Source organism: Thunnus albacares, chromosome 2 (assembly GCF_914725855.1).
Source record: "Thunnus albacares chromosome 2, fThuAlb1.1, whole genome shotgun sequence".
Lineage (NCBI taxonomy): Eukaryota > Metazoa > Chordata > Actinopteri > Scombriformes > Scombridae > Thunnus > Thunnus albacares.
Window position 1 is genome coordinate 12,061,934 of NC_058107.1, and position 24,191 is coordinate 12,086,124.

Here is a 24,191-nt window from a genome sequence, read left to right on the forward strand (position 1 = left end):
AGTTGAGGGGTAAAGGAAAGGGAGGAAAATTACAGATACAGTTGAAAGAAGGTAAAGGAGAGACAGGATGGAGAAGAATAAGAGAAGAGGAAGGAGCTGGGTGATAGCAGGTGGAGTGATATAGGAAACAAGATTAAAGTTAGTAAGCGTGGAGATATAAAGGATAGAAAATAAAAGAAAGGGTGAAGAGGAAAAGGGAAGAATGTGGAGGATGGAAGGAGTATGAAAGGGAAAATAAGAATGGAGGAGAGAAAGAGAGGAGGTGTTAAGGGTGGAGGATGAAGGAGAGAAAGATGGAAAGGCTTGAGAATCTAAGGATAAGAGATGAAGGATAGAAAAAGTGCAGAGGAAAATGAAGGAAGATGATGAAGAGAAAGGGTGGATGGTTAAAGAATCAAGAAAAAGAATAGTGTAAAAGTAGGAGATAAAGGACAGGAAGGATGGATAGGTAAAATGAGAAAGATGAGGGACAAGAGGAATGGAAAATAAAGGGTGGAGAGGTGAAAGAGAAGACAAGTTACAGAGTGAGATCGAGATGGAGAGAGTGAGTTGGTGAAGAAATGAGAGAAAGACCAGAGAGATGGATAGGAAGGGTTGAGAAGAAAAGAAGAAAGATGACAGACAGGAACATAAAGAATGAATTAAAGAAATGGTTTTAAGAAAGAGATAGGAATATGAAGAAGAGGGAGGAAGAAGCAGGACAGGAAAAGTTGATGAGAGACAGGGAGATGAAGAAGTGAAGGAAAAAAGGACAAGAAGGTGGAGATGTAAATAATGATAAAAAAAGAAGGGTGGATGGTTAAATGAAAGAAGATTACAAAATCCCTTCCATCCATGAAGAATTGAAAGGATGAAGAGATAAATGAAAAAAAGATGTAAGGAAAGGAAGGAAAATGGACAGGAAGGATGGTAGGGCAAGTATGAGAAAAAAATAGAAAGGGTGAAGAGGTAAAAAAGGGAAGGAAAAGAAAGGAGAGGATGGGTAGATGGATAGCAGAGGAAGGAAGAAGAAAGGAAAATCAAGTGAAGAAGGAGGGGAGAGATCCCTACCTCCCATCCATGAAGGATAAATGATGGAGATGAAGATGGAGAGGAAAAGTAGTGGAAGAAGAGATGAGGGATAGAAAGGTACAGAGTTAGACAAAAGGAGGATGGAAGGATCATTTAAAGGGAAAGAAAGAGGGTGGGTAGGAGAGGAAGGATAAATATGATGAAAGATAAAGCAGGTGGAACAGTAAAGGAAGATGAGGGATAGAAAGGTGGAGAGGCAGAGGAAGGAAGTGGAAGGAACATTTAGGAAAGAGAAGGACAGGAAGAGTAGAGGTGTAAAGGAGAGAGGGTGAGAGAAAAACTAAGTTTAAAGATAAAACGGTGGAAGATGATAGAATATAAAGGAAAGGAAAAGTGGATGGGTGGAACAGAGGGATTAAGGAGAGAAAGAATAGAGAGGAAGATGAAGGAGCAGGATAGGTAGAGGGTGGAAAGGTATAGGAAACAAGATTAAAGACAGGAAGCATGGAGATGTAGATAGGAAATAAAAGAAAGGGTGAAGAGTGAAAGGAAATATGTGGAGGGTGGAAGGAGTATGAAAAGGAAAGTAAGAAGGATGAAGGAGAGAAAGAGTGGAGATGTTAAGGGTGGAGGATGAAGGAGAGAAAGATGGAAAGGCTTGAGAATCTAAGGACGATGAAGGTGAAGGATAGAAAAGTGGAGAGGAAAATGAAGGAAGATGATGAAGAGGAAAGGGTGGATGGTTAAAGAATAGTGTGAAGGTAAAAGTAGGAGATGAAGGAGGGGAAGGGTGGATGAGTAAAACCAGAGAGATGAAGGACAGAAGGCATGGAAAACAAAGAATATGAGTTGGAGGAGATGGAGGGTGGAGAGGTGAAAGAGTAGATGAGTTAGGGAGTGAGATGAGATGGAGAGAGTGAGTGGGTGAAGAAATGAGAGAAAGACCGGAGGAATGGATAGGAAGGGTTGAGGAGAAAAGAAGAAAGACAGGAACATAAAGAAAGAATTATAGAAATGAAGTAGTTGAGAAACAGAGGAAGGAATATGAAGAAGGAAATGAATAAGAGGACAGGGGGAAATGTAAAGATAGACGGAGAAGAGAGGTGGATGGGAGAGGGAGGAAGAAGTGGGAGAGGAAAAGTTGATGAGAGACAGGGAGATGAAGAAATGAAGGAAAATTAAAGACATGAAGGTGGAGATGTAAATAATTAGATAAAGAGGAAGGGTGACTGGTTAAATGAAGATTTTTTAAAAAAAATATCCCTTCCATCCATGAAGGATGGAAAGGAAAGAGGTAAAGGAAAAAAGATGTAAGGAAAGGAAGGAAAATGGACAGGAAATAAGAAGGAAAGGAAAAGTAGATGGGTGAAACAGGGGGATTAAGGAGAGAAAGAATAGAGAGGAAGATGAAGGAGCAGGATAGGTAGAGGGTGGAAAGGTATAGGATTTAAGATTACATGGAGATGTAAAGGATAGAAAATAAAAGAAAGGGTGAAGAGGAAAAGGGAAGAATGTGGAGGATGGAAGGAGTATGAAAGGGAAAGTAAGAAGAATGAAGGAGAGAAAGAGAGGAGATGTTAAGGGTGGAGGATGGATAGAAATTGGAGAAGGAGATGAAAGATGGAAAGGGTTGAAAATCGAAGAATGAGAGATGAAGGACAGAAAAAGTGGAGGAAAATGAAGGAAGATGAAGAGAAAGGGTGGATGTTAATGAATAGCATAAAAATAAAGTTAGGAGTGTGAAAGAAAATTGAACAGTAGGTTATCATTTTATAAATCTTTTGTATACATATATATACATATATATACATACAAATATATACATATATACATACATACACACATATATACATACATATATATACATATATATACACACACATATATATACATACATATACATATATATGTATATATATATACACACACAGACATACATACATATAAATCACACATATATATACACATATACATATATACACATATATACATATATATACATATATGTATACATATAAATACATACATACATACATATACACATATATATACACATACATAGACACACACACACATACATATACATATATACATATATATATACACACACACATATATATACATATATAAACACATACACATATATACACATAAACATACATATACACACATATATAAACATTAATATATACATATAAACATTAATATATACATATAAACATTAATATATACACAATGTATATATTTATGTATATATCAAATATATACATTAACATATACGGATTAATATATGCATATATACATTGATATATACATAAATATATATACGGTGTGCATACATTAAATATACACATCAATATATATTATGTATATATTAATGTATATACATTAATATATACATTAATATATACATACATACATTAATATATACATAAATATATACATTATGTGTATACTAAACATATACACTAATATATACGAATCAATCTATACATATATACATCAATCTATACATTATGAATATATTGAATATATACATTAATATATACATAGATATATATACATAGATATACACATTATGAATATATTGAATATATACATTAATATATACATTAATATATACACATATACATACATTGATATACACATATATACACATTAATATACACATATATACACATCAATATATACATATAAACATATTTATATATATACAATGTATATATCTATGTATATATTAAATATATACATTAATATATACATTATGAATATAATGAATATACATTGATATATACATAAATATATACATTAATATATATACATTATGTATATATTAAATATATACATTGATATATACATAAATATATACATTAGTATATACATTGTGCATATATTAAATATATACATTGATATATACATAAATATATACATTAGTATATACATTGTGCATATATTAAATATATACATTAATACATACATAAATATATATACACATATACATGCATTAATATACACATACATACATTAATATACACATATATACACATTAATATATACATAAACATACATATAAACATATACATATATACATATATATATATATATGTATATATATATATATATATATATATATATATATATATATATACACACACACACATATACATATACACATACATATACATAAATATATACATAAATATATGTAGGTATAGGGAAAATAAGAATGAAGGACAGGAAGAGTGGAGATGTTAAGGGTGGAGGATGAAGGAGAGAAAGGGTGGATTGGAGAAGGAGATGAAAGATGGAAGGGGCTGAAAAATCGAAGAATGAGAGATGAAGGATAGAAAAAGTGGAGAGGAAAATGAAGGAAGATGAAGAGAAAGGGTGGATGGTTAAAGAATCAAGAAAACGAATAGTGTAAAAGTAGGAGATAAAGGACAGGAAGGATGGATAGGTAAAATGAGAAAGATGAGGAACAAGAGGAATGAAAAATAAAGAATATGAGTTGAAGGAGGTGAAGAGTGGAAAGATGAAAGAGAAAATATGAAAGTGAGGAAGAGTAGACAAGTTAGGGAGTGAGATCGAGATGGAGAGAGTGAGTTGGTGAAGAAATGAGAGAAAGACCGGAGAGATGGATAGGAAGGGTTGAGCAGAAAAGAAGAAGATGAAAGACAGGAACATAAAGAATGAATTAAAGAGATGGTGTTAAGAAATAGAGAAAGGAATATGACGAAGGGAAAGGGAGGAAATGAATAAGAGGACGAGATGTAAAGAATAGATAGAAGGAGAAGAGAGGTGGATGAGAGAGGGAGGAAGAAGCAGGACAGGAAAAGTTGATGAGAGACAGGGAGATGAAGAAATGAAGGAAAATGAAGGACAGGAAAGTAGATCAATAAACAGAAAAACAGTAAAGACAGTAAAGAAATAGAGGAGGAATGTAGAATAAAGGTTAGGAGTTAAAGGAGATGGAAGGTGGAGAGGTGAAAGAAAACATGAAAGAGAGGAAGAGTAGATGAGTTAGGGAGTGAGATGAGATGGAGAGAGTGAGTGAATAAAGAAATGAGAGAAAAGGATGATGTCTAAAGGAAAAAAGAAGAGTGAGAAAGATGTAGGAGAGGAACAGTTGAGGGGAGTGAGAGGGAGAAGGAAGGCAAGGGTGGAGAGGTAAAGGAAAGGGAGGAAAATTACAGATACAGTTGAAAGAAGGTAAAGGAGAGAAAGGATGGAGAGGAAGAAAAGAGGAAGTAGCTGGGTGATAGAAGGTGGAGTGATATAGGAAACAAGATTAAAGTTAGGAAGTGTGGAGATGTAAAAGAGGAAAAGGGATAGAAAGGCTGGAGAGGTAAATGAAGAAATGTAGGAGGAGGATGAAGGGAACATGGAAGAGGAAAAACATGAAGGAGAGAAAAGTGGAAGAGAGATGAAGGGATGGATGGATGGGAGAGGAAGGAAGAAGGACCAGAACATGAAGGATTTAAAGGATAGAGTGGAAAGAAGAAAGATGAAGCTTGGATGAGAGGGAGAGGAAGATTGAGGAAAGATGGTTGACAGGAGAAAGGAAGACGAGAGGAAGTGTGGAAAGGAAGGAAGGAAGAATTAGGGACAGAAAGGAGGGATGGTTAAATAAAGGAAGATAAAAATTCCTCCCATCCATGAAGGATAGAAAGGCTCAGAGAAAATCTGAGTTTAAAGATACAACAGTGGAAGATGATAGAATATAAATGAAAGGAAAAGTGGATGGGTGAATCAGGGGGATTAAGGAGAGAAAGGATAGAGAGGAAGATGAAGGAGCAAGATAGGTAGAGGGTGGAATGCTAGAGTTGGAGGAGATGGAGGGTGGAGAGGTGAAAGAGAAAACATGAATGAGAGGAAGAGTAGATGAATTAGGGAGCGAGATGAGATGGAGAGAGTGAATGAGTAAAGAAATGAGAGAAAGGCCGGAGAGATACAGGAAGAATGATGAAGGATAGGAAGAGTTGAGGGGAGAAGAAGGAAGATGAAAGACAGGAACATAAAGAATAAATTAAAGAAATGGTGTGTTTGAGAAATAGAGAAAGGAATATGAAGAAGAAAGAAAAGGGAGGGAAATGAATAAGAGGACAGGGGGAAATGTAAAGGACAGAAGATGATGGAGAAGAGAGGAAGAAGGAAGAGAAGAAAAGTTGAGACAGGGAGATGAAGAAATGAAGGGAAAAAGGACAGGAAGGTGGAGATGTAAATAATGATGAAAAGAAGGGTGGATGGTTAAATGAAAGAAGATTGTAAAAAAATCCCTTCCATTCATGAAGAATTGAAAGGATGAAGAGGTAAAAGAAAAGGGAAGGAAAAGAAAGGAAAGAGTGGATAGTAGAAGTAGAAAGGCAAAGGATAGAATTTTTGGAGATGTGAAGGGAGGAAGATGGAAGATGAAAGATGACTAAGAAGGATGCAATACAAAGGAAAAGGAAGGAAAGGGAAGGTGGAGAGGCAAAGGAAGGAGAGGAGAGACAGTAAGATCAAAAGGATGAGAGAGGAAGAACAAACGAGGAAGATGGACAGAAAACAAAGTAGAGGGAGGGTAAATAAAGATAAAGCAGGTGGAGCAGTGAAGGAAAAAGATGAGGGATAGAAAAGTGGAGAGGTAGAGGAAGGAAGTTGGAAAGAGCATTTAAGGGAAAGAAAGAAAAGGACAGGAAGAGTGGAGGTGTAAAGGAGAGAGGGTGAAGGAGAGAAAGGGTGGACTGGAGATGAAGATGAAAGATGGAAAGGGTTGAGAAGGAAAGGATATGAGATGAAGGAAAGAAACATGGAGGACGAAGAAAGAAAGGGTGGATGTTAAAGAAAGTTGATCAAGAAACAGAATAGCATAAAGGTAAAGACAGAAGATGGATAGACAGGTAAAACAAAAAAGATGAAGGAGAGGAGGAATGTAGAATAAAAGGATAGTTGGAGAAGGAGGGTGGAGAGGTGAAAGAAAACATGAAAGCGAGGAAGAGTAGACAAGTTAGGGAGTGAGATGAGATGGAGAGAGTGACAGAGTAAAGAAACGAGAGAAAAGGATGATGTCTAAAGGAAAAAAGTAGAAGAGTGAGAAAGATGCAGGAGAGGAACAGTTGAGGAGAGTGAGAGGGAGAAGGAAGTGAAGGTTGGAGAGGTAAAGGAAAGGGAGGAAAATTACAGATACAGTTGAAAGAAGGTAAAGGAAAGGATGGAGAGGAAGAAAAGATGAAGGAGCTGGATGATAGAAGGTAGAGTGATATAGGAAACAAGATTAAAGTTAGGAAGTGTGGAGATGTAAAAGAGGAAATAGGATAGAAAGGTGGAGAGATAAATGAAGGAATGTAGGAGGAGGATGAGAGGAGCATGGAAGAGGAAAAAAATGAAGGAGAGGAAGAGTGGAGGGGAGATGAAGGGACAGATGGATAAGAGAGGAAAGAAGAAGACAGACAGGAACATGAAAGATTTAAAGAGTAGAGAGGAAAGAAGAAAGATGAAGCTTGGATGGGAGAGGGAGGAAGATTGAGGAAGGAAAAGGATGACAGGAAAGGGAGATAAGAGGATGTGTGGAAAGGAAGGAAGGAATAACAGAACAGAAAGGAGGGATAGTTAAACAAAGGAAGATAAAAATTTAAAGATACAACAGTGGAAGATGAAAGAATATAACTGAAAGGAAAAGTGGATGGATGAAACGGGGGGATTAAGGAAAGAAAGAATAGAGAGGAAGAAAGGAAGATGGAGGAGCAGGATAGGTAGAGGGTGGAATGGTATAGGAAACAAGAATAAGGATAGGAAGCATGGAGATGTAAAGGATAGAAAATAAAAGAAAGAGTGAAGAGGGAATGGACAGGAAGGATGGTAGAGCAAGTAAGAGAAAAATAGAAAGGGTGAAGAGGTAAAAGAAAAGGGAAGGAAAAGAAATAAGAGGATGGGTGGATAGAGATGAAGATGGAAAGGATAAGTAGTGGAAGAAGAGATGAGGGATAGAAAGGTGAAGAGGCAGAGGAAGGAAGTGGAAGGAACATTTAAGAGAAAGAAAGAAAAAGACAGGAAGAGTAGAGGTGTAAAGGAGAGAGGGTGAGAGAAAAACTAAGTTTAAAGATAAAATGGTGGAAGATGATAGAAGATAAAGGAAAGGAAAAGTGGATGGGTGAAACAGGGGGATTAAGGAGAGAAAGGATAGAGAGAAAGATGAAGGAGCAGGATGGGTAGAGAGTGGAATGGTGTAAGAAACAAGATTAAAGGTAGGAAGCATGGAGATAAGATAGGAAATAAAAGAGAGAAAGGGTGAAGAGGGAAAGAATGAGGAATAAGCATGAAAGGGAAAATAAGAATGAAGGACAGGAAGAGAGGAGATGTTAAGGGTGGAGGATGAAGGAGAGAAAGATGGAAAGGCTTGAGAATCTAAGGATAAGAGATGACGGATAGAAAAAGTGGAGAGGAAATGTTAAAGAATAGTGTAAAGGTAAAGTTAGGAGATGAAGGAGGGGAAGAGTGGATGGGTAAAATGAGAAAGATGAAGGGCAGGAGGAATGGAGAACAAAGAATGAGTTGAAGCAGATGGAAGGTGGAGAGGTGAAAGACGAAAGGATGAAGGATGGGAGAGAGCCCTACCTCCCATCTATGAAGGATAGAAAGGATGGAGAGAAGTTGAAAGAGACAAAAGGTGGATAAGCGAGAGAGGGCGACGGAGAGGAAAGAAGTAAGATCAAGCAGAGGAAGAGTGGAGGGGAAAGGAAGGATGGTAAAAGAAAGGAAGAAGATCCAAGAAGATCTTCCTCCAATCCATGAAGGATAGAAAAGTCAATTAGTTGAGGAGGAAGAGCAAAGGTCATTAGATAAAGGAAGCAAGGTGGAAGAAAAGGAAAGAAAGTGATGGTGAGAGGGTGGATGGTAGAAGTAGGAAGGTGAAGAATAGAAATTTTGCAGATGTGAAGGGAGGAAGATGGAAGACAAAATGTGATTAAGAAAATAAAGGGTAAATGAGAAAGATAAATGAAAGATAAAGCAGGTGGAGCAGTAAAGGAAAGAGATGAGGGATAGAAAAGTGGAGAGGTAGAGGAAAGAAGTTGGAAGTAGCATTTAAGGGAAAGAAAGAAAAGGACAGGAAGAGTGGAGGTGAAAAAGGTGGAGGATGAATGAGAGAAAGGGTGGATTGGACAAGGAGATGAAAGATGGAAAGGGTTGAAAAAAGGATAAGAGATGAAGGATACGAAGAAACAAGAGAAAGACCGGAGAGATACAGGAAGAATGATGAAGGACAGGAAGAGTTGAGGGGAGAAGGAGGAAGATGAAAGACAAGAACATAAAGAATGAGAGATGATGTTGAGAAATGGAGAAGAGAATATGAAGAAGAAGGAAAAGGGAGGGAGATTAATAAGAGGACAGGGGGAAATGTAAAGGATAGAAAATGACAGAAGAGAGGTGGATGGGAGAAGGAGGAAGATGTAGGAGAGGAAAAGTTGATGAGAGACAGGCAGATGAAATGAAGGGAAAAAAGGACAGGAAAGTAGATCAATAAACAGTTAAGACAGAAGATTAAGGAGGGGAGGGATGGATGGGTAAAAAAAGAAAGATGAAGGAGAGGAGGAATGTAGAATAAAAGGATAGGAGTTGGAGATGGAGAGGTGAAAAAACATGAAAGACGAAGAGTAGATGAGTTAGGGAGCAAGATGTTGATGGAGAGAGTGACTGAATAAAGAAATGAGAGAAAAGGATGATGTCTGAAGGAAGAAAGTGGAAGAGTGAGAAAGATGTGGGAGAGGAATAGTTGAGGGGAGTGAGAGGGAGAAGGAAGTGAAGGGTGGAGAGGTAAAGGAAAAAGAAAATTACAGATACAGTTGAAAGAAGGTAAAGGAGAGAAAGGATGGAGAGGAAAAGGGAGGAGAGAAAGAGTTGGTGGTAAAGAAAGGGAGACGGAGAGGTAAAAGAATATCAAGGACAGGAAGTGGAGTAAATAATGAGATGAGAAAGAAGAAGAACAGAGAGGAAAGGAGGGAGAATGAAGGAGAGGAAGGGTGGATGGCGAGGAATGGAGATGAAAGAGCAATGGTGGAGAGACAACTGATATAAAGGCTGGAGAGATACAAGAAGAATGATGAAGGATTGGAAGGGTTGAGGGGAGAAGAAGGAAGATGAAAGACAGGAACATAAAGAATGAATTAAAGAAATGGTGTGTTGGAGAAATAGAGAAAGGAATATGAAGAAGGAAAAGGAAGAAAATGAATAAGAGGACAGGGGGAAATGTAAAGGATAGAAGATGACAGAGGAGAGGAGTGAGTGGGTGAAGAAATGAGAGAAAAGGATGATGTCTAAAGGAAAAAAGTAGAAGAGTGAGAAAGATGTAGGAGAGGAACAGTTGAGGGGAGTGAGAGGGAGAAGGAAGTGAAGGGTGGAGAGGTAAAGGAAAGGGAGGAAAATTACAGATACAGTTGAAAGAAGGTAAAGGAAAGAAAGGATGAAGAGGGAGAAAAGATGAAGGAGCTGGATGATAGAAGGTGGAGTGGTATAGGAAACAAGATTAAAATTAGGAAGTGTGGAGATGTAAAAGAGGAAAAAGGATAGAAAGGGTAGAGAGATAAATGAAGGAAAATGAAAGACACAGGAGAGGTTGGGTGTAAGAAAGGAAGATGAAGGAGTAGGATAGGTAAGAGAAAAGAGTGAAAGGTTGAAGAGGAAAAGGAAACAATGTGGAGGATGGAAGGAGTATGAAAGGGAAAATAAGAAGAATGAAGGACAGGTAGAGTGGAGATGTTAAGGGTGGAGGATGAAGGAGAGAAAGATGGAAAGGCTTGAGAATCTAAGGATAAGAGATGAAGGATACAAAGAAATGAGAGAAAGACCAGAGAGATACAGGAAGAATGATGAAGGATAGGAAAGGTTGAGGGGAGAAGAAGGAAGATGAAAGACAAGAACATAAAGAATGAATTAAAGAGATGATGTTGAGAAATAGAGAAAGGAATATGAAGAAGAAGGAAAAGGAAGGGAAATGAATAAGAAGACAGGGGGAAATGTAAAGGATAGAAGATGACAGAAGAGAGGTGGATGGGAGAGGGAGGAAGATGTAGTGGAAAGGAAGAGAGGAAAGTAAGAAAAATGAAGGAGGAAGAGTGGAGGTGTTAAGGGGTGGAGAATGAAGGAGAGAAAGGGTGGATGGTTAAAGAATAAAGAAAAAGAATAGTGTAAAGGTAAGAGATAAAGGACGGGAAGGTCGGATGGGTAAAACGAGAAAGGTGGAGGACAGGAGGAATGGAAAATAAAGAATGAGGTGAAGATGAATGATGAAAGATGGAAAAAGGTTGAGAAGGAAAGGATATGAGATGAAAAATGAGGGAGGATGAAGAAAAGGAAGACGTAAAGACGTAAGGTAAAGATAGGAGATAAAAGAGGGGAAGGGTGGATGGGTAAAACAAGTGAAAAAAATGGAGAGGAGGAATGTATAATAAAGGATAGGAGTTAAAGGCCATGGAGGGTAAAAGAAATGAAAGACAAAACATGAAAGGAAAGAGAGGAACAATAGATGAGTTATGGAGCAAAATCAAGGTGGACAGGTGATAGAAGGAGATGAAAGGTGGAAAGAATGAACAGGTAAAGAAACAAGAGGAAAGGTAGATGTTTAAAGGGAGGAAGTTGAAGACTGAGGAGAGATAGGTCACAGAGAGAAGAAGAAGAACAGCAAGGGTAGATGAGTGAAGGAGGGAAATGAAGGAGAAGAACAGTATAAGGTAAGCGAACGATGCTTCCCTGCCTGTTGGAGCCAGTCAGACGGTAGCGTTGTTGTCTTTGCCGTCACCGTCTGCCTTCGTCTTCTTTGTGAGGCTTTTTTTCTCCAAGGCAAGCTTCTGAAAAGGTTGTGTCCACCTTTCTGATGCAAGCCCTCTATCTCATCTCTCCTCCTTCTTCAGCTGACAGAAAGTTTGAAGGTGCCTCCACTTCCATTTCTGCAAGCAGCATCACCACCCTGGACTCTCCTATAAATGCCAAAAAGACAGAAATATACAGGAAGTGTTAAAAAATAAAAAAAGACAGAGATACAGAGCCAGGAATCAATATTAGATTTAGACTTTAGATTTATCTTTACTTCACTGATTATTATCTTAATTCACATAACTTTTGAATTTTGTGTGAATATGAAGAAACAAACATTGTATTGTCATGTTTGAGTAACATGTGTTTCAGTCCATTCACTTGTGGAGGAAGTATTTCCTGATCCTTAACTCAAGTAAAAGTAGCAATACTGCAATAAAATAAGAATACTGTACACCAGTACAAGTAAAAGTCCTGTATTAGTAAGTAAGTAATTAGTAAGTCATATTAGAAAAATATAGGCTACTTTAAGTATGAAAAGTAAAAGTACTCATACATGTAACATGCAGCATTTTAATGTTGCTGGTCAAGGTGGATCTAATTTTAACTATTTTATATACTGTTGGGTGGTTTAATGTATTGTACATAATATAATATTTTATATAGTGGAGTAAGAATATAACATTTTCTATTATAGTGGAGTGGAAGTATAAAGTAGCATAAAATAGAGATGCTGAAGTACAGTACTTCACTACAGTACTTCAGTGTGTGATCTCCACCACTGAACTCATCTAGCAAACTAAAACATATGTTTAGTCCACTGCATTTCATAAATAACCTACTAAAATCTTCCATAGATTTATAGTTTATGTAACATTAGTGCATTTTGTGTGTGTGTGTTTTTTATTTAAATACTGCAAACAGTAACACCACACCACCACACCTTTTCCTGTCAGTGGTGAATGTTGGGAAATCTAGATCAATTACAGTGCAATTTTTATACGGTTGAGATGAAAGAATATACATGTGAAATAAGATAATAATAGAAAATAAGTAGGAATAGAAATAAGATGAGTAAATTACATGATTTAAACTAATATGAATTAGGCTTTTCACACAAACATTGGTGGTTACGCAGTATACTTTCAGTCAATGGGTCAACAGCAGCAGAAAAGAGAATCTGTTTTAGGATCCTGAGATTTAATTAAATGTCACAGTGCACACAATAAACATATGTCACAAACTGGAGAGAAACCCTGTTTCAATCATTAAATCAATCCTGTATTTAATGCATATCAATTAAAATATGCAATAAAGTGTATTTTGGGGTATTTGGGGGTTGGTTGGGAGCAGATTCTTACACAGACTGACATTATTTTTTTAAGTGAGGCATTAACTTTAGTTATTAAACTGTATGAAAATCTAATTGCTTTCCAGGAAAAGACAACATTTAATTAATTTGTTGAAACCTGAGGCAAATACAAAGACATGAGAGAAAAAGTAAGCTGTCCCAGATAAGTGCAATCCTAAATTACAGTCAATGTTTGCCTAAAGGTTTGCCATCTTCAAATGAGAAAATCTTACCATGCTTCTCCCGCTGTGTCTACTCTCCATGTGTATCAACCGAACAAAGATCCCATCGAATATGAAGAAACAGATGACTGAAGATTTGAAGATATATTCCCACTGCCTTTCAGTTCAAGATCTGAGTGAGACTGAGTGGACAGTGTAGAATTTTTACATTATGATAATGTGCTGGTAGTTCTAGAATTCGCATATATTAGAATGCTCATTATGATATTCTAGTGACACACATTCCGTCTCACAGCACAGAAAATGCTGCTTTTAAAACATTTTACTGTCAGAAAACAAATAAAACTCTTATTGTGCTGCTGTTTGAAGCAGAAGTGGGAACATGACACTGTTGAGCAAGTCACAAGTAGTCAAGTCTTGACTCTAAAGTCGAGACAGACATGTTCAAGCCCCAGAAAACAAAAGCCACATAATGAGCTCATGTGTTTGTGTGACATTTTAGGCTCAAGACACATTTCAGTCCAGTCTGTTTGACTGCAACATGCATAAAAATGCTTCTTTTTACATAAAATCATTAAAAAAAAAATCTTTACATTATCATTTAACATTTTTCTCTGTTGCTGGTTGTCATTTTTGGTTTGTGTACACAAAAACTTTGTAATTTGAGAAAATTAAGACTATGCACAGTAAACTATTTTTAGTTGAAACACCAAACTATTGCTGACACACTGCATAACTTTCAAATGCACTATAATACACTCTAGTCTTCTTGCTTATGGGCAGTAATTTTGACAAAACAATGATGTACATAAGAATATTATCAACTATCCTGAATAAAAGACTCAGGCTGTTTGTTCTACAGTTCATCATTTTACACTCATGCAGTCCACGTTGTTATGTTTGCATAAAGCATCACCTGAAAGCCACTGTATTGTGTTTATATTTGACATTTTGGATGCTGTAGACTTGATTCTTGGCCAAACCTAAGTATTGTTTGTGTAAGCAACGTGGGTGTGAGTGAGGGAATAAATCAGTCCAATACGTTCTGGGTTCTCCTCATAACTTTAGTCACCTTCAACAAACACAGCTCAGTCCAGTCATCACACACTTCTCATTCTCTTTCTCCCCTTCTCTCCCCTCAAAACTCTACCCACTGTCTGAACAGCGCCGCCAAGCGGCTGACACTACAATATCACCCAAACACTGCATCACTAAACATATGCAAACAGGCAATGTTCAACAAAACACAGTAAACTGATGTTTAACCTTACGTTTACACAACTTTTGCCCATAAGACACAACTTCACTCTTACACATCGTCCCCCCCCTTACGCAAGAAGCGTCCTCGCTTCCAAATAGGTGTAATGAAATTGTCACTACTTTATGCTTAACAACAATATAAACAGATGACGTTGGCAAAACAACAACAAAGAACAGTGGAACAGGATACATTTTTTTTCCCTTGTGTTTGCCTATAACATCTCAGTGTTTTGTTTTTTTTTACTTGTACTTCTCAATCAAGCATATGACACAGACCACAGTTCATTCAACAGTCCTGTAACGCACTGGGGGACGTACACAACGACCTGACTTAGTCCTTACTCCTGTGAAAGGCTGAACTGCCGGAGACAGTTCACTGGAATGTCCTGTGGCAACATTGTCTCCCACCTGTGTTGTGGTGCTAGTAGCACTCTGGGGCAGAGGGCAAACATTTGTCTGATCCCTAGGTGCAGTCACAGAGCACCCGGGCTTATTTGGGTGCCTGTATACATAAGGTCTGGAGCCTGAGAGTGCAGTGAGCAGTGGGGGACCTGGGCCGTTTGCTGGTACAGTCAGTTCTGAAGGTGAGGGTGGAACTGGATGTCTGTCAGCTGACCAGGCTGAACGATAAGGTTTCAGGCGATTGTAGTGAATGACCTTAGGTTTAGCTCTAGGGTCCCGTTGATCCAGAAGTTCATAGTCTACTCCAATGTCACCTGTGCCTGAGTCAAGCCGTCGTAGAACTTTAAAAGGGCCGGTCCACTTAGGTGACAGTTTTTGTCTAGCAAGGGCAGGAAGGTCAACCCACACTAAGTCACCTGGCTCATAGGCTGTGTGTTTCATCCGACGATCATAGTAGTGCTTTTGTTGAGCACCTGCTGCCTCAATGTTATGTGCAACAGAGTGAAAAGCAGCACACAGTTTCAGTAATACCGAATTGGCATATTCACTTGGAGTACCTGGTGTGGCGTTTGAAAGTCCTGGTGAGTCTCCAAGGAGGAGATCTGCAGGCAGGTGGGCCACTCTGCCATGGGCCAGGAAGAAAGGAGTGCGTTTTGTGGAGGAGTGAACAGTCGTGTTGTATGCAAATTCAACCTGCCGTAGATGGTCATCCCATTCACCTCCTCTGGTATACAGATATTTTGCTAACTGGTCCTTGATGGTCCTGTTTGCTCGTTCCACCATGCCATCTGACATAGCATGATAAGGTGATGTCTTTGTTTTATGTATTCCCAGACGGTTGCACAGTTCTTTGACAAGATCTGAGTTGAACTGACGGCCTTGGTCAGTGTGCAAACTTTGAGGCACACCATGGTGGCTAATATAATCTTCAAACAAACATTTAGCCACAGTGGTTGCCCGTTGATCAGGAAGTGCATACAGGTTGAGGTACTTAGTAAAATAGTCCATTACAACAAGTACATACCGATTACCACGGAGTGTGAGTGGCAGTTCCGTCAGGTCTGCTGCAATTTTCTCAAAAGGCCTGGATGTGACTATGTTTTGCATAGGGGCCTGTTGGTGTGGTGTCTGTGGTTGCCGTGCTTCACAGGCTGTGCATTCAAGACACCACTGAGTTATGTCACGTGTCATGTGAGGCCAAAAGCATCTGATCTGTGCCCCTTGTAATGTTTTTTGTGAACTGAAGTGTCCCGAGAGTGAATGTCCATGTAAAGTTTGAAACACTTCCTTCTGCAAGTTACTAGGAACTACAATCTGTAAAACAGGGTCACCTGGTGGAGGTCTGACTTTGCGACACAAAAGACCATCAACAAGGGTGAGTTTAGGAAACTCTCTCCAGTACTGTCTCATTTCAGGTGAGGTTGCTTTAATGTTTGAGAATGGTGGCCTATGGTCAGTCAACACCCAGCTCCTGACTATTTGCAACTCAGGATCAGCTTTTTGAGCTTGGAGGAAATACTGCCTGTCAATATTCAGGAGTGAACTGTCCACCGTTACAGCTGCAGTATCTGGTGAAGCAGACTGCACGAGTGATATTAAATCCATAGCAGTTGAAGCAGTGGGTAAAGTCTCTGAGCAGGGTGCCAGCTCAGTGGCTGGAGTGCACATGGATGACTCTATTGGGTCTGTTTGAGTGTGAATGGAAACACACCTCACCTGATTGGCTGTAACCATAGGGGTGGTGCCTTCAGCTGTGAAGGGACGACAGGACATAGAGTCAGCATTGGCGTGTTTTGTACCTTGTCTACAACTAGCAGGTGCCAGGTCACTCTTCCTGAGTAGGGGCAGGACATCATCACCCAGATAGCACAGTCCTCTCCCCATATCCAGAATCACACAGTGAGGTTTGAGAAAGTCAAAACCTAATATAAAGCCTTGACTGACATTTCTGATGACTTGCACTTCATGTTGCAGAGTTTGAGACCCTAGTTTAAAGGTGATGTCTATCATACCCAATGTATCCAAAGTTTGGCCAGTCACTGCTTGTGACATGATAAACTTCTTTTTAATGGGTCTTTTTGCTAGGGAAGGAAGTGACATTTTGGTTTCCTCACTGATGAACGAAATAGTGGAACCGGTATCTAGCATGATGTGCGTATTAGTGCACTCAACAATTCCACTTACATAGGAAGTGAAGTCTTTACTTACAGTGGCTTCAATGTTCACGCTTTCAGTCAGGGGGGATTGTCATATCTGTAGTACCACTAGGGGTTGGTGGTGTACTGATGCAGTCTGTTATTTCAGTGAGGCAGATGTCTGGGGCTTCCAGAGAAGTAGCTGATGAACACCCCGCATCATCAGCTAACGGCCGTTTCCCTGTGGAAATCTGCCATGATCTTTGTAACCACTCTTAGTGGGATACTGACTGTCCCAGTCCTTTGGTTGTCGTGTTTGGCCTTGGTCCCCATACTCTTGGAATGAAACATGCTTGGCATAGGGACTCGGGCTTCGGCGGTGAGAGTCATAGTAGGGTCTACTGGGAGAGGGTTGCCTCCCTCTCTTTTCCTCATAAGGGCTAAAGGCATGGTCTGAGTAGTGAGTATCTCTGTAAGGTTGTCGGTACCTGTCAGGCTCCCTACGGGTGTGATCTTGATGGTGGCGAGTCCTCTGAGGAGAATAGTGTTCTGGGGAATGATTGGAACGTGAGTATCTGGAGGGGGAATGTCTGTAGCCTGAGCTCCATCTATTTGCATCCCTATCTGGGCTTCTCCCATAAGGTGAGGGAGACCTTTGAGGACGCACATGCATGTGCCTGTCACGGCGGTGCTCCCTGCTTCGCTCATCCAGCTTCAGTCTCAGTGCATCCATATTCTTACTTAAGTCTTTAACAGTAGCAGTGAGGTTCTGAACTGTTTTCCCGAGTTCAATGTCATTTTCATGTACTGAATTTACTGACTGCATTGTGCCAATATCTCTGATGGTAACATTTGGTGAGGACACTGGCATTACTAATCTAGCTGCTTGGCGAGCCCGTTCAGCTTGGGAGGCGACTTGAAAAGCCTCAGTGAAAGTTTTCACCCCTCTTTCATGACATTTGACTTGAAGTTCCTGATCCAGACCAGCAATGAAGCGAGACATTTTCATACACTCGGAAGCATTGTGCTCAAAATCTGGGAAAGCTTCTTTGACAAGCCTGCATACGTCTGCAGCATAAACTTCCATTGCTTCATTAGGTAGTCTATGCCGGGCATTAGGGAATGTCTGAAATGATGCAATTACATCCTTTTGGCCAAAAGCTGTCTGCAAGTGCTTCTTTGCTTCAGTATAAAGAGTCCTGAGTTTCCCGGGGCAGATTATCCCATACAATGAACAGTTCTGGTGGTAGTCTAGTGGGTAACTCAGCTTCTAATACTGTATTCATGTCCACACCACTGTCCTTGTAACGGGCCTCTTGAATTACCTCATAGCGGCGAGCCCATAGTTGAAAAGACTCACGGCCATCGTTGTGAAATGGTGGCGGTAAGGGAATGCCCCTGGGCGCTCCCTGTGTTCTGCTAGATGGCGGCACACCTTGCGCTGAGGCCCCCCTCGTGCTTGTGCTGGCTCGCTGCTCACCGGTGGAAAATGCTTCCTCGTCAGACATGATGAGTTTCCTTCGTCTCTTTTATTATTTTTTTCTTTAGCCCTCGGACGGAGTTAGATGACCGAAACACGGTTTCTAAACTCACTTGAAGCTAACAAAACAAAAAAAACGGACTTGGTAACGACTAGCTGACTAGCTGTACTGAAAGCTAAAGCTAAGCTAGCGGTTAGCGTAGCTATCGTTAGCCTATAGCTTTAGGGACTCAAAAAGTTGAGCAGAATCCCAAAGGACTATATTCTACAGAAGGAAATCCCACCGCTGCCACCAGTGTAAGCGACGTGGGTGTGAGTGAGGGAATAAATCAGTCCAATACGTTCTGGGTTCTCCTCATAACTTTAGTCACCTTCAACAAACACAGCTCAGTCCAGTCATCACACACTTCTCATTCTCTTTCTCCCCTTCTCTCCCCTCAAAACTCTACCCACTGTCTGAACAGCGCCGCCAAGCGGCTGACACTACAATATCACCCAAACACTGCATCACTAAACATATGCAAACAGGCAATGTTCAACAAAACACAGTAAACTGATGTTTAACCTTACGTTTACACAATTTTTGCCCATAAGACACAACTTCACTCTTACATTTGTATAAATCTGCTGTATTACATGCCATCAGGAATTTAGAAACTACTGGGATATAAATTCAATCAAATTCATGTTTGTTATACAATAAACAAATAAGGAGTTCATAGAAAAGTGTCAATAATTATTCAAATGAAATGTCTCTGTAATCCTTTAGAGCAAGAAATAGTCACAAAAACAGAGAAAAGCATAAGGCACTGTGGAATAAAAATGGATTCTATCATAATCATTAAAAGTAGTACAGAAAACAATGTAGATATGCCAATATGATTATTTATTGTAGAATCAAATAATCATCATTTTTTATAATTTTTGTGTTCATTCTCCCTGTTGGTCACACTGCCCTAAAAGAGAAAAAGAATAACATTAAATATGTGAAAATACAATCAACATTTAATAGAAATATCTGGTAAAGCGTCTGGCGGTTTGACTAATTTGAATAATTGACATTATTGACTGATCGATTGACCGAACACAGAATTACAGATGAGCGAAACTTACAAGAAATCCTTTCATTCTGTAGATTTTGGCGAAAGGCGATTCCTCAACACAACCCAAAACACTGCAAGGTGTGTCCACATGTGGAAACCCCTCAACTACCTGAAGGGGGGGGAAACATAACCATGAATATGTAGAGAATAAAATGCTGAACATGAAGTGTGAGGAGCCATGCTTACATTGTCCAGTGTGTCTGAAAGGCTGTCCAGTTCCCTTTTCCCTCCTGGGCTCAGTCCATATGACCAGTGCTGACAGCAGACCTGTGGCACCACTGAGCCCAGAAGCAGCAACCACAGTGCCAGGGTTTGCATAGCCATTCTGAGGAGGGAAAAAGCTTTATATTACACATATAAGCAGGTCAGTAATCTTCTTATTTGTCCTAATCTAACCCCAAATACTGTCATAGTCCTCAGTTTTAGATTACACATGCCCAGATTTATGCATCACATCAGTGAAGTTTTTACCTTCTGTGCATAAGGCAAGCTGCTTTTCTGATTTGTTCTTGGCTGCTGTCCTTTGTGGAAGCCGATGCTGCTGCTGCTGAGCATTTTCCAAGGTTTATATGCTGCTTCCTTTCGTGTCAAAAGCCCAACACTTCACTGCAGGGGGTCACAAAGTGGGATTAAGCAACATTTACTGGTAACCCGCAGAGCTATTAAAAAGATTACAGTGTGTGATTTTTGTCCTTCCACAAAAAGAACAAGTGTTCATCATCAGACCAGCTTTGTGTATGGCCGTGAAGTACCTCCAGTCGTTTTCCAATACTTGCTGATAAACCAAAGATTCACAAATTAATGACAGAGAAAAAGACGAGGTGATAAAGACTTACTCTTCTTCATAGCAGTTTATTTATAACAGTCATTTATGGAAATATATTTCCACGGTCGAGTGCAATAATCATACTCAGGGAGAACTACACCGCCCCCTGTCTCAAACAAAAACACAAACAACCTCTGCCCCATATTGCATTCAGAGAGATGTATTAAAATAAATAACCATAGCTCTTTGTGATTTTCACACTCATGGTGAAATACACAACATGATTGCCTTCATCATTCATTCTCACAGGCTGGGTACCTACGATTGAACTGAGTGAATAGTATTGCATCGGAGCAGCTTTGAGCTACAGCTAAAGAAACTTCACCAGTCAAAGGCGAGGATAGCTCTTCACACATGCAAACAGACAATGTCCAGTAAGAACTGAAGTGAGATTGTTCCTTAACAAAACATCTGCCCAATCTATTAATAGTGATTTTTTTTTTTTTTTTGGAAGCACTGGATTTGATTTACATAAGATAACAAGCATTAAACATTTTTGGTGAAAAGATATAACATGTTACAAATCAAATATATACTTGTGCAAATACGTTCAAAAGCATGATTAAGTGATATACGTCATGTAAATGGAACATGTTTTCAGGCAAGTCCACAACATGTGAACACGGCCTTCTGTTAAAGCACACCAAGTTGGATTATTTTTTCACAATGGGATATGAGGAGTAATGAATGTCGTACATAAACATTACAATAAGTAGTGACCACAGTCAAACGCATGCAACTGTGGATCTCTCACACACCGGATTACAAAAAAAACAAAACAAAAGAGGTAGATTCACAGAGCGCAAAACGAGGGAGAGCTTTTTAAGAACACAATATTCAAAAGTAGGAAAAGAGAAACCTCACAGCTGTAAATCATGTATTGCATACCCAAGCTGTGTTTGAAAACTAGCCTGTCGCATAGTTTTATGGTGCATTAACAGCACGTCTGGCCTTTGAGACTGTGCTGTTGTATGGCTTTGGCTTGCATTGCTTCCTTTATAGTGTGTTGTATCCAGCAAAAGTAAGTTACATACTTAAAGAGGAACGTACAGCGTGACAGTTATTGGTAAATGACCCCTTCAGTTTCTGCTACAGCAGCATTCAGTGAAGCTCAGTACTCTGAACTTTACTGCAAAAGTCTGGTTTTTGACTCCCATTAACATGTCAAGTAATATGAAATGAATATAAGTTATGCAAAAACATTAAATGAGTATAGTTGTTGGATCGCATCCAGACACATCTACATACACTAGGAACATTATTTTGTTTTGGTGATATATATAGCTGAACATTTTAAAACATCCTACCATACAAACATACATGGACAACCCTGGATAAATTCTAGTGCAAGATATTTAAAGCTAATGTAACATAGGTGGAATGCCAGGGATGTGCATACAACTACCTGTGCTGTACACAGGTATAGAGAGATTGATAGTAGGGGAATATACTGTAAGAGGAACTGAGTAATAAAGAAGCCATCTGTGTCCAGACCGGACTTGTAGGCGTGTAACCGAGTTATCTGACACTCTGGGACATGTGCAGCGGGGTCAGCATCTCTTCAAAAATGGCTCCTTTCACGTTGGATCCTCTCAGGTTTGCTTCTTGTAGATCACAGCCAGACAGGTCGCAGTTCTGCAAAGACGCAGCAGGGAGAAAACAGTAAGACAGGAAGATTACATGAACTGGTGAAAAGCTTGTAATGTAAGTGGAGAACTGTAATGTATTATGAATGTTGTACAAAAGCCTGTTGAAAAATGTTCACACACTTGCTGGCAATTTCATACAAGTGCCATGATGAAGTGTGTTGCCTTATGAAAGCTTTCAGTTGCTTGTGTAAAGCTTGACATTAAGGGTTAAAATGTCAATGTCATTTTATCAAAGAAAGAATGAATGTCATTTGATTCATAACAAACAGTTAACATTTAGTTCAAAAAGTTTTTTCTTCAAGAAAAAATGGTTTGGCAGAAAATTAAAGGAATAGTTCAACATTTTGGGGAATACACAAAAGCAATTGAATTCCAATACAAATATAAATATCAACTTCATTGTACTCATTAATTGGTTATTTACCTATTCAACTCTATGCAACTTTAGCTTAAATTTTGGGGATCCTGCTACTGGGCTATCAGTAGGGAAATTGTTTGGGGAAAAAAAAAAAAAAGAGGGATTCAGTTCAGGCTGACTATTATGTTCAGAGTCAAGTAATCTATCAATTATTTTTACAATTGTTTAGTCTACAAAATGTCAGAAAATAGTGAAAAATGCACAGCACAAGTTCCCCAGAGCCCATGTTTGCACATTGCTCGTTTTTTTCCAAACAGTCCAATCCCCCCCAAAACTCTTCAACTTACACTGATATAAAACAAAGGAAAGCTTAATGTGTGAAGGGCTGGAAACAGAGAATGTTTGGTATTATTTCTTGATAAATTACTATAACAATTGATTTATCATCAAAATACTTGCAGATGAATTTTCTTTCAGTGGTGTAGTGGATTCATCTTAAAAACATCTGTAGGACAATTATTCAGATCTGCTTTGTTGCCCCATGATAAATACTAACTGTCATCTGCGTCAACATGTCTGTTTAAATGAACATTTTTAGAGATAATCCCTTCCGATAGCCTTGACTTAAATGTAAAGGATAGAAGATGATGGAGAAGAGAGGTGGATGGGAGAAGGAGGAAGAAGGAAGAGAATTTTTTTTTGAATTTTTACAACACCTTTATTTATTTAGTCATCAGATCAACAAGCATTAAAAAACAACACCAGATTCAGCCCAGCATGCGTCCAAAGCAGAGCTCCTCCTCATCAATGGAGCACAGAACATTTTTATAACACCACACAGAGACAAAACAGTCCAGATCATTCATCAACCTGTAATAGTTGTGATCAATTTTCAGTCTGCTTGTTATCATTCTGATCAATATGGTGATAACATCAAAGTCCAAAGAACCATTTATCTTGTTTTTTCTGCTGATATAAATGGCCATCTTAGCTTGGCCCAACAGAAAGTTGAACAACTGGCACTTATCACGAGTCCTCCTCGAGAGGTAAAGGAAAGGGAGGAAAATTACAGATACAGTTGAAAGAAGGTAAAGGAAAGAAAGGATGACAGGAAGACAGAAGAGAGGTGGATGGGAGAGGGAGGAAGATGGAGGAGAGGAAAAGTTGATGAGAGACAGGGAGATGAAGAAATGAAGGAAAATTAAGGACAGGAAAGGAGATCAATAAACAGAAAAACAGTAAAGACAGAAGATTAAGGAGGGGAAGGATGGACGGGTAAAACAAGAAAGATGAAATAGAGGAGGAATGTAGAATAAAAGGATAGGAGTTGGAGATGGAGGGTGGAGAGGTGAAAGAAAACATGAAAGTGAGGAAGAGTAGATGAGTTAGGGAGTGAGATGAGATGGAGAGAGTGAGTTGGTGAAGAAATGAGTGAAAGACCAAAGAGATGGATAGGAAGGGTTGAGGGGAGAAGAAGGAAGATGAAAGACAGGAATTATAGAAATGGTGTGTTTGAGAAATAGAGAAAGGAATATGAAGAAGGAAAAGGAAGAAAATGAATAAGAGTACAGGGGGAAATGTGAAGGATAGAAGATGATGGAGAAGAGAGGTGGATGGGAGAAGGAGGAAGAAGGAAGAGAGGAAAAGTT

General features: G+C 39.0%; 1 protein-coding gene across 1 annotated transcript; it reads right to left on the reverse strand.

Annotated features, from left to right (window-relative positions):
* Positions 1–19,257: 19,257 nt before the first annotated feature.
* On the reverse strand, positions 19,258–22,169 carry LOC122970442 (progonadoliberin-1-like). Its single transcript, XM_044336590.1, has 5 exons — positions 22,030–22,169; positions 20,181–20,315; positions 19,896–20,034; positions 19,720–19,818; positions 19,258–19,562 (listed from the first exon to the last, which is right to left on the reverse strand). Exons 2-5 carry the CDS (start codon positions 20,189–20,191, stop codon positions 19,515–19,517), a joined length of 297 nt encoding a protein of 98 aa, XP_044192525.1. The 5' UTR covers positions 20,192–20,315; positions 22,030–22,169; the 3' UTR covers positions 19,258–19,514.
* Positions 22,170–24,191: the final 2,022 nt, after the last annotated feature.

Excerpts from the sequence above, each read along its gene's own strand:
- LOC122970442 (XM_044336590.1), bottom strand. Across the intron at positions 19,819-19,895 it reads TTTCAGACACACTGGACAAT|GTAGTTGAGGGGTTTCCACA; the intron begins GTAAGCATGGCT and ends CCCCCCCTTCAG. Across the intron at positions 19,563-19,719 it reads ACAGAATGAAAGGATTTCTT|GGCAGTGTGACCAACAGGGA; the intron begins GTAAGTTTCGCT and ends TTTCTCTTTTAG.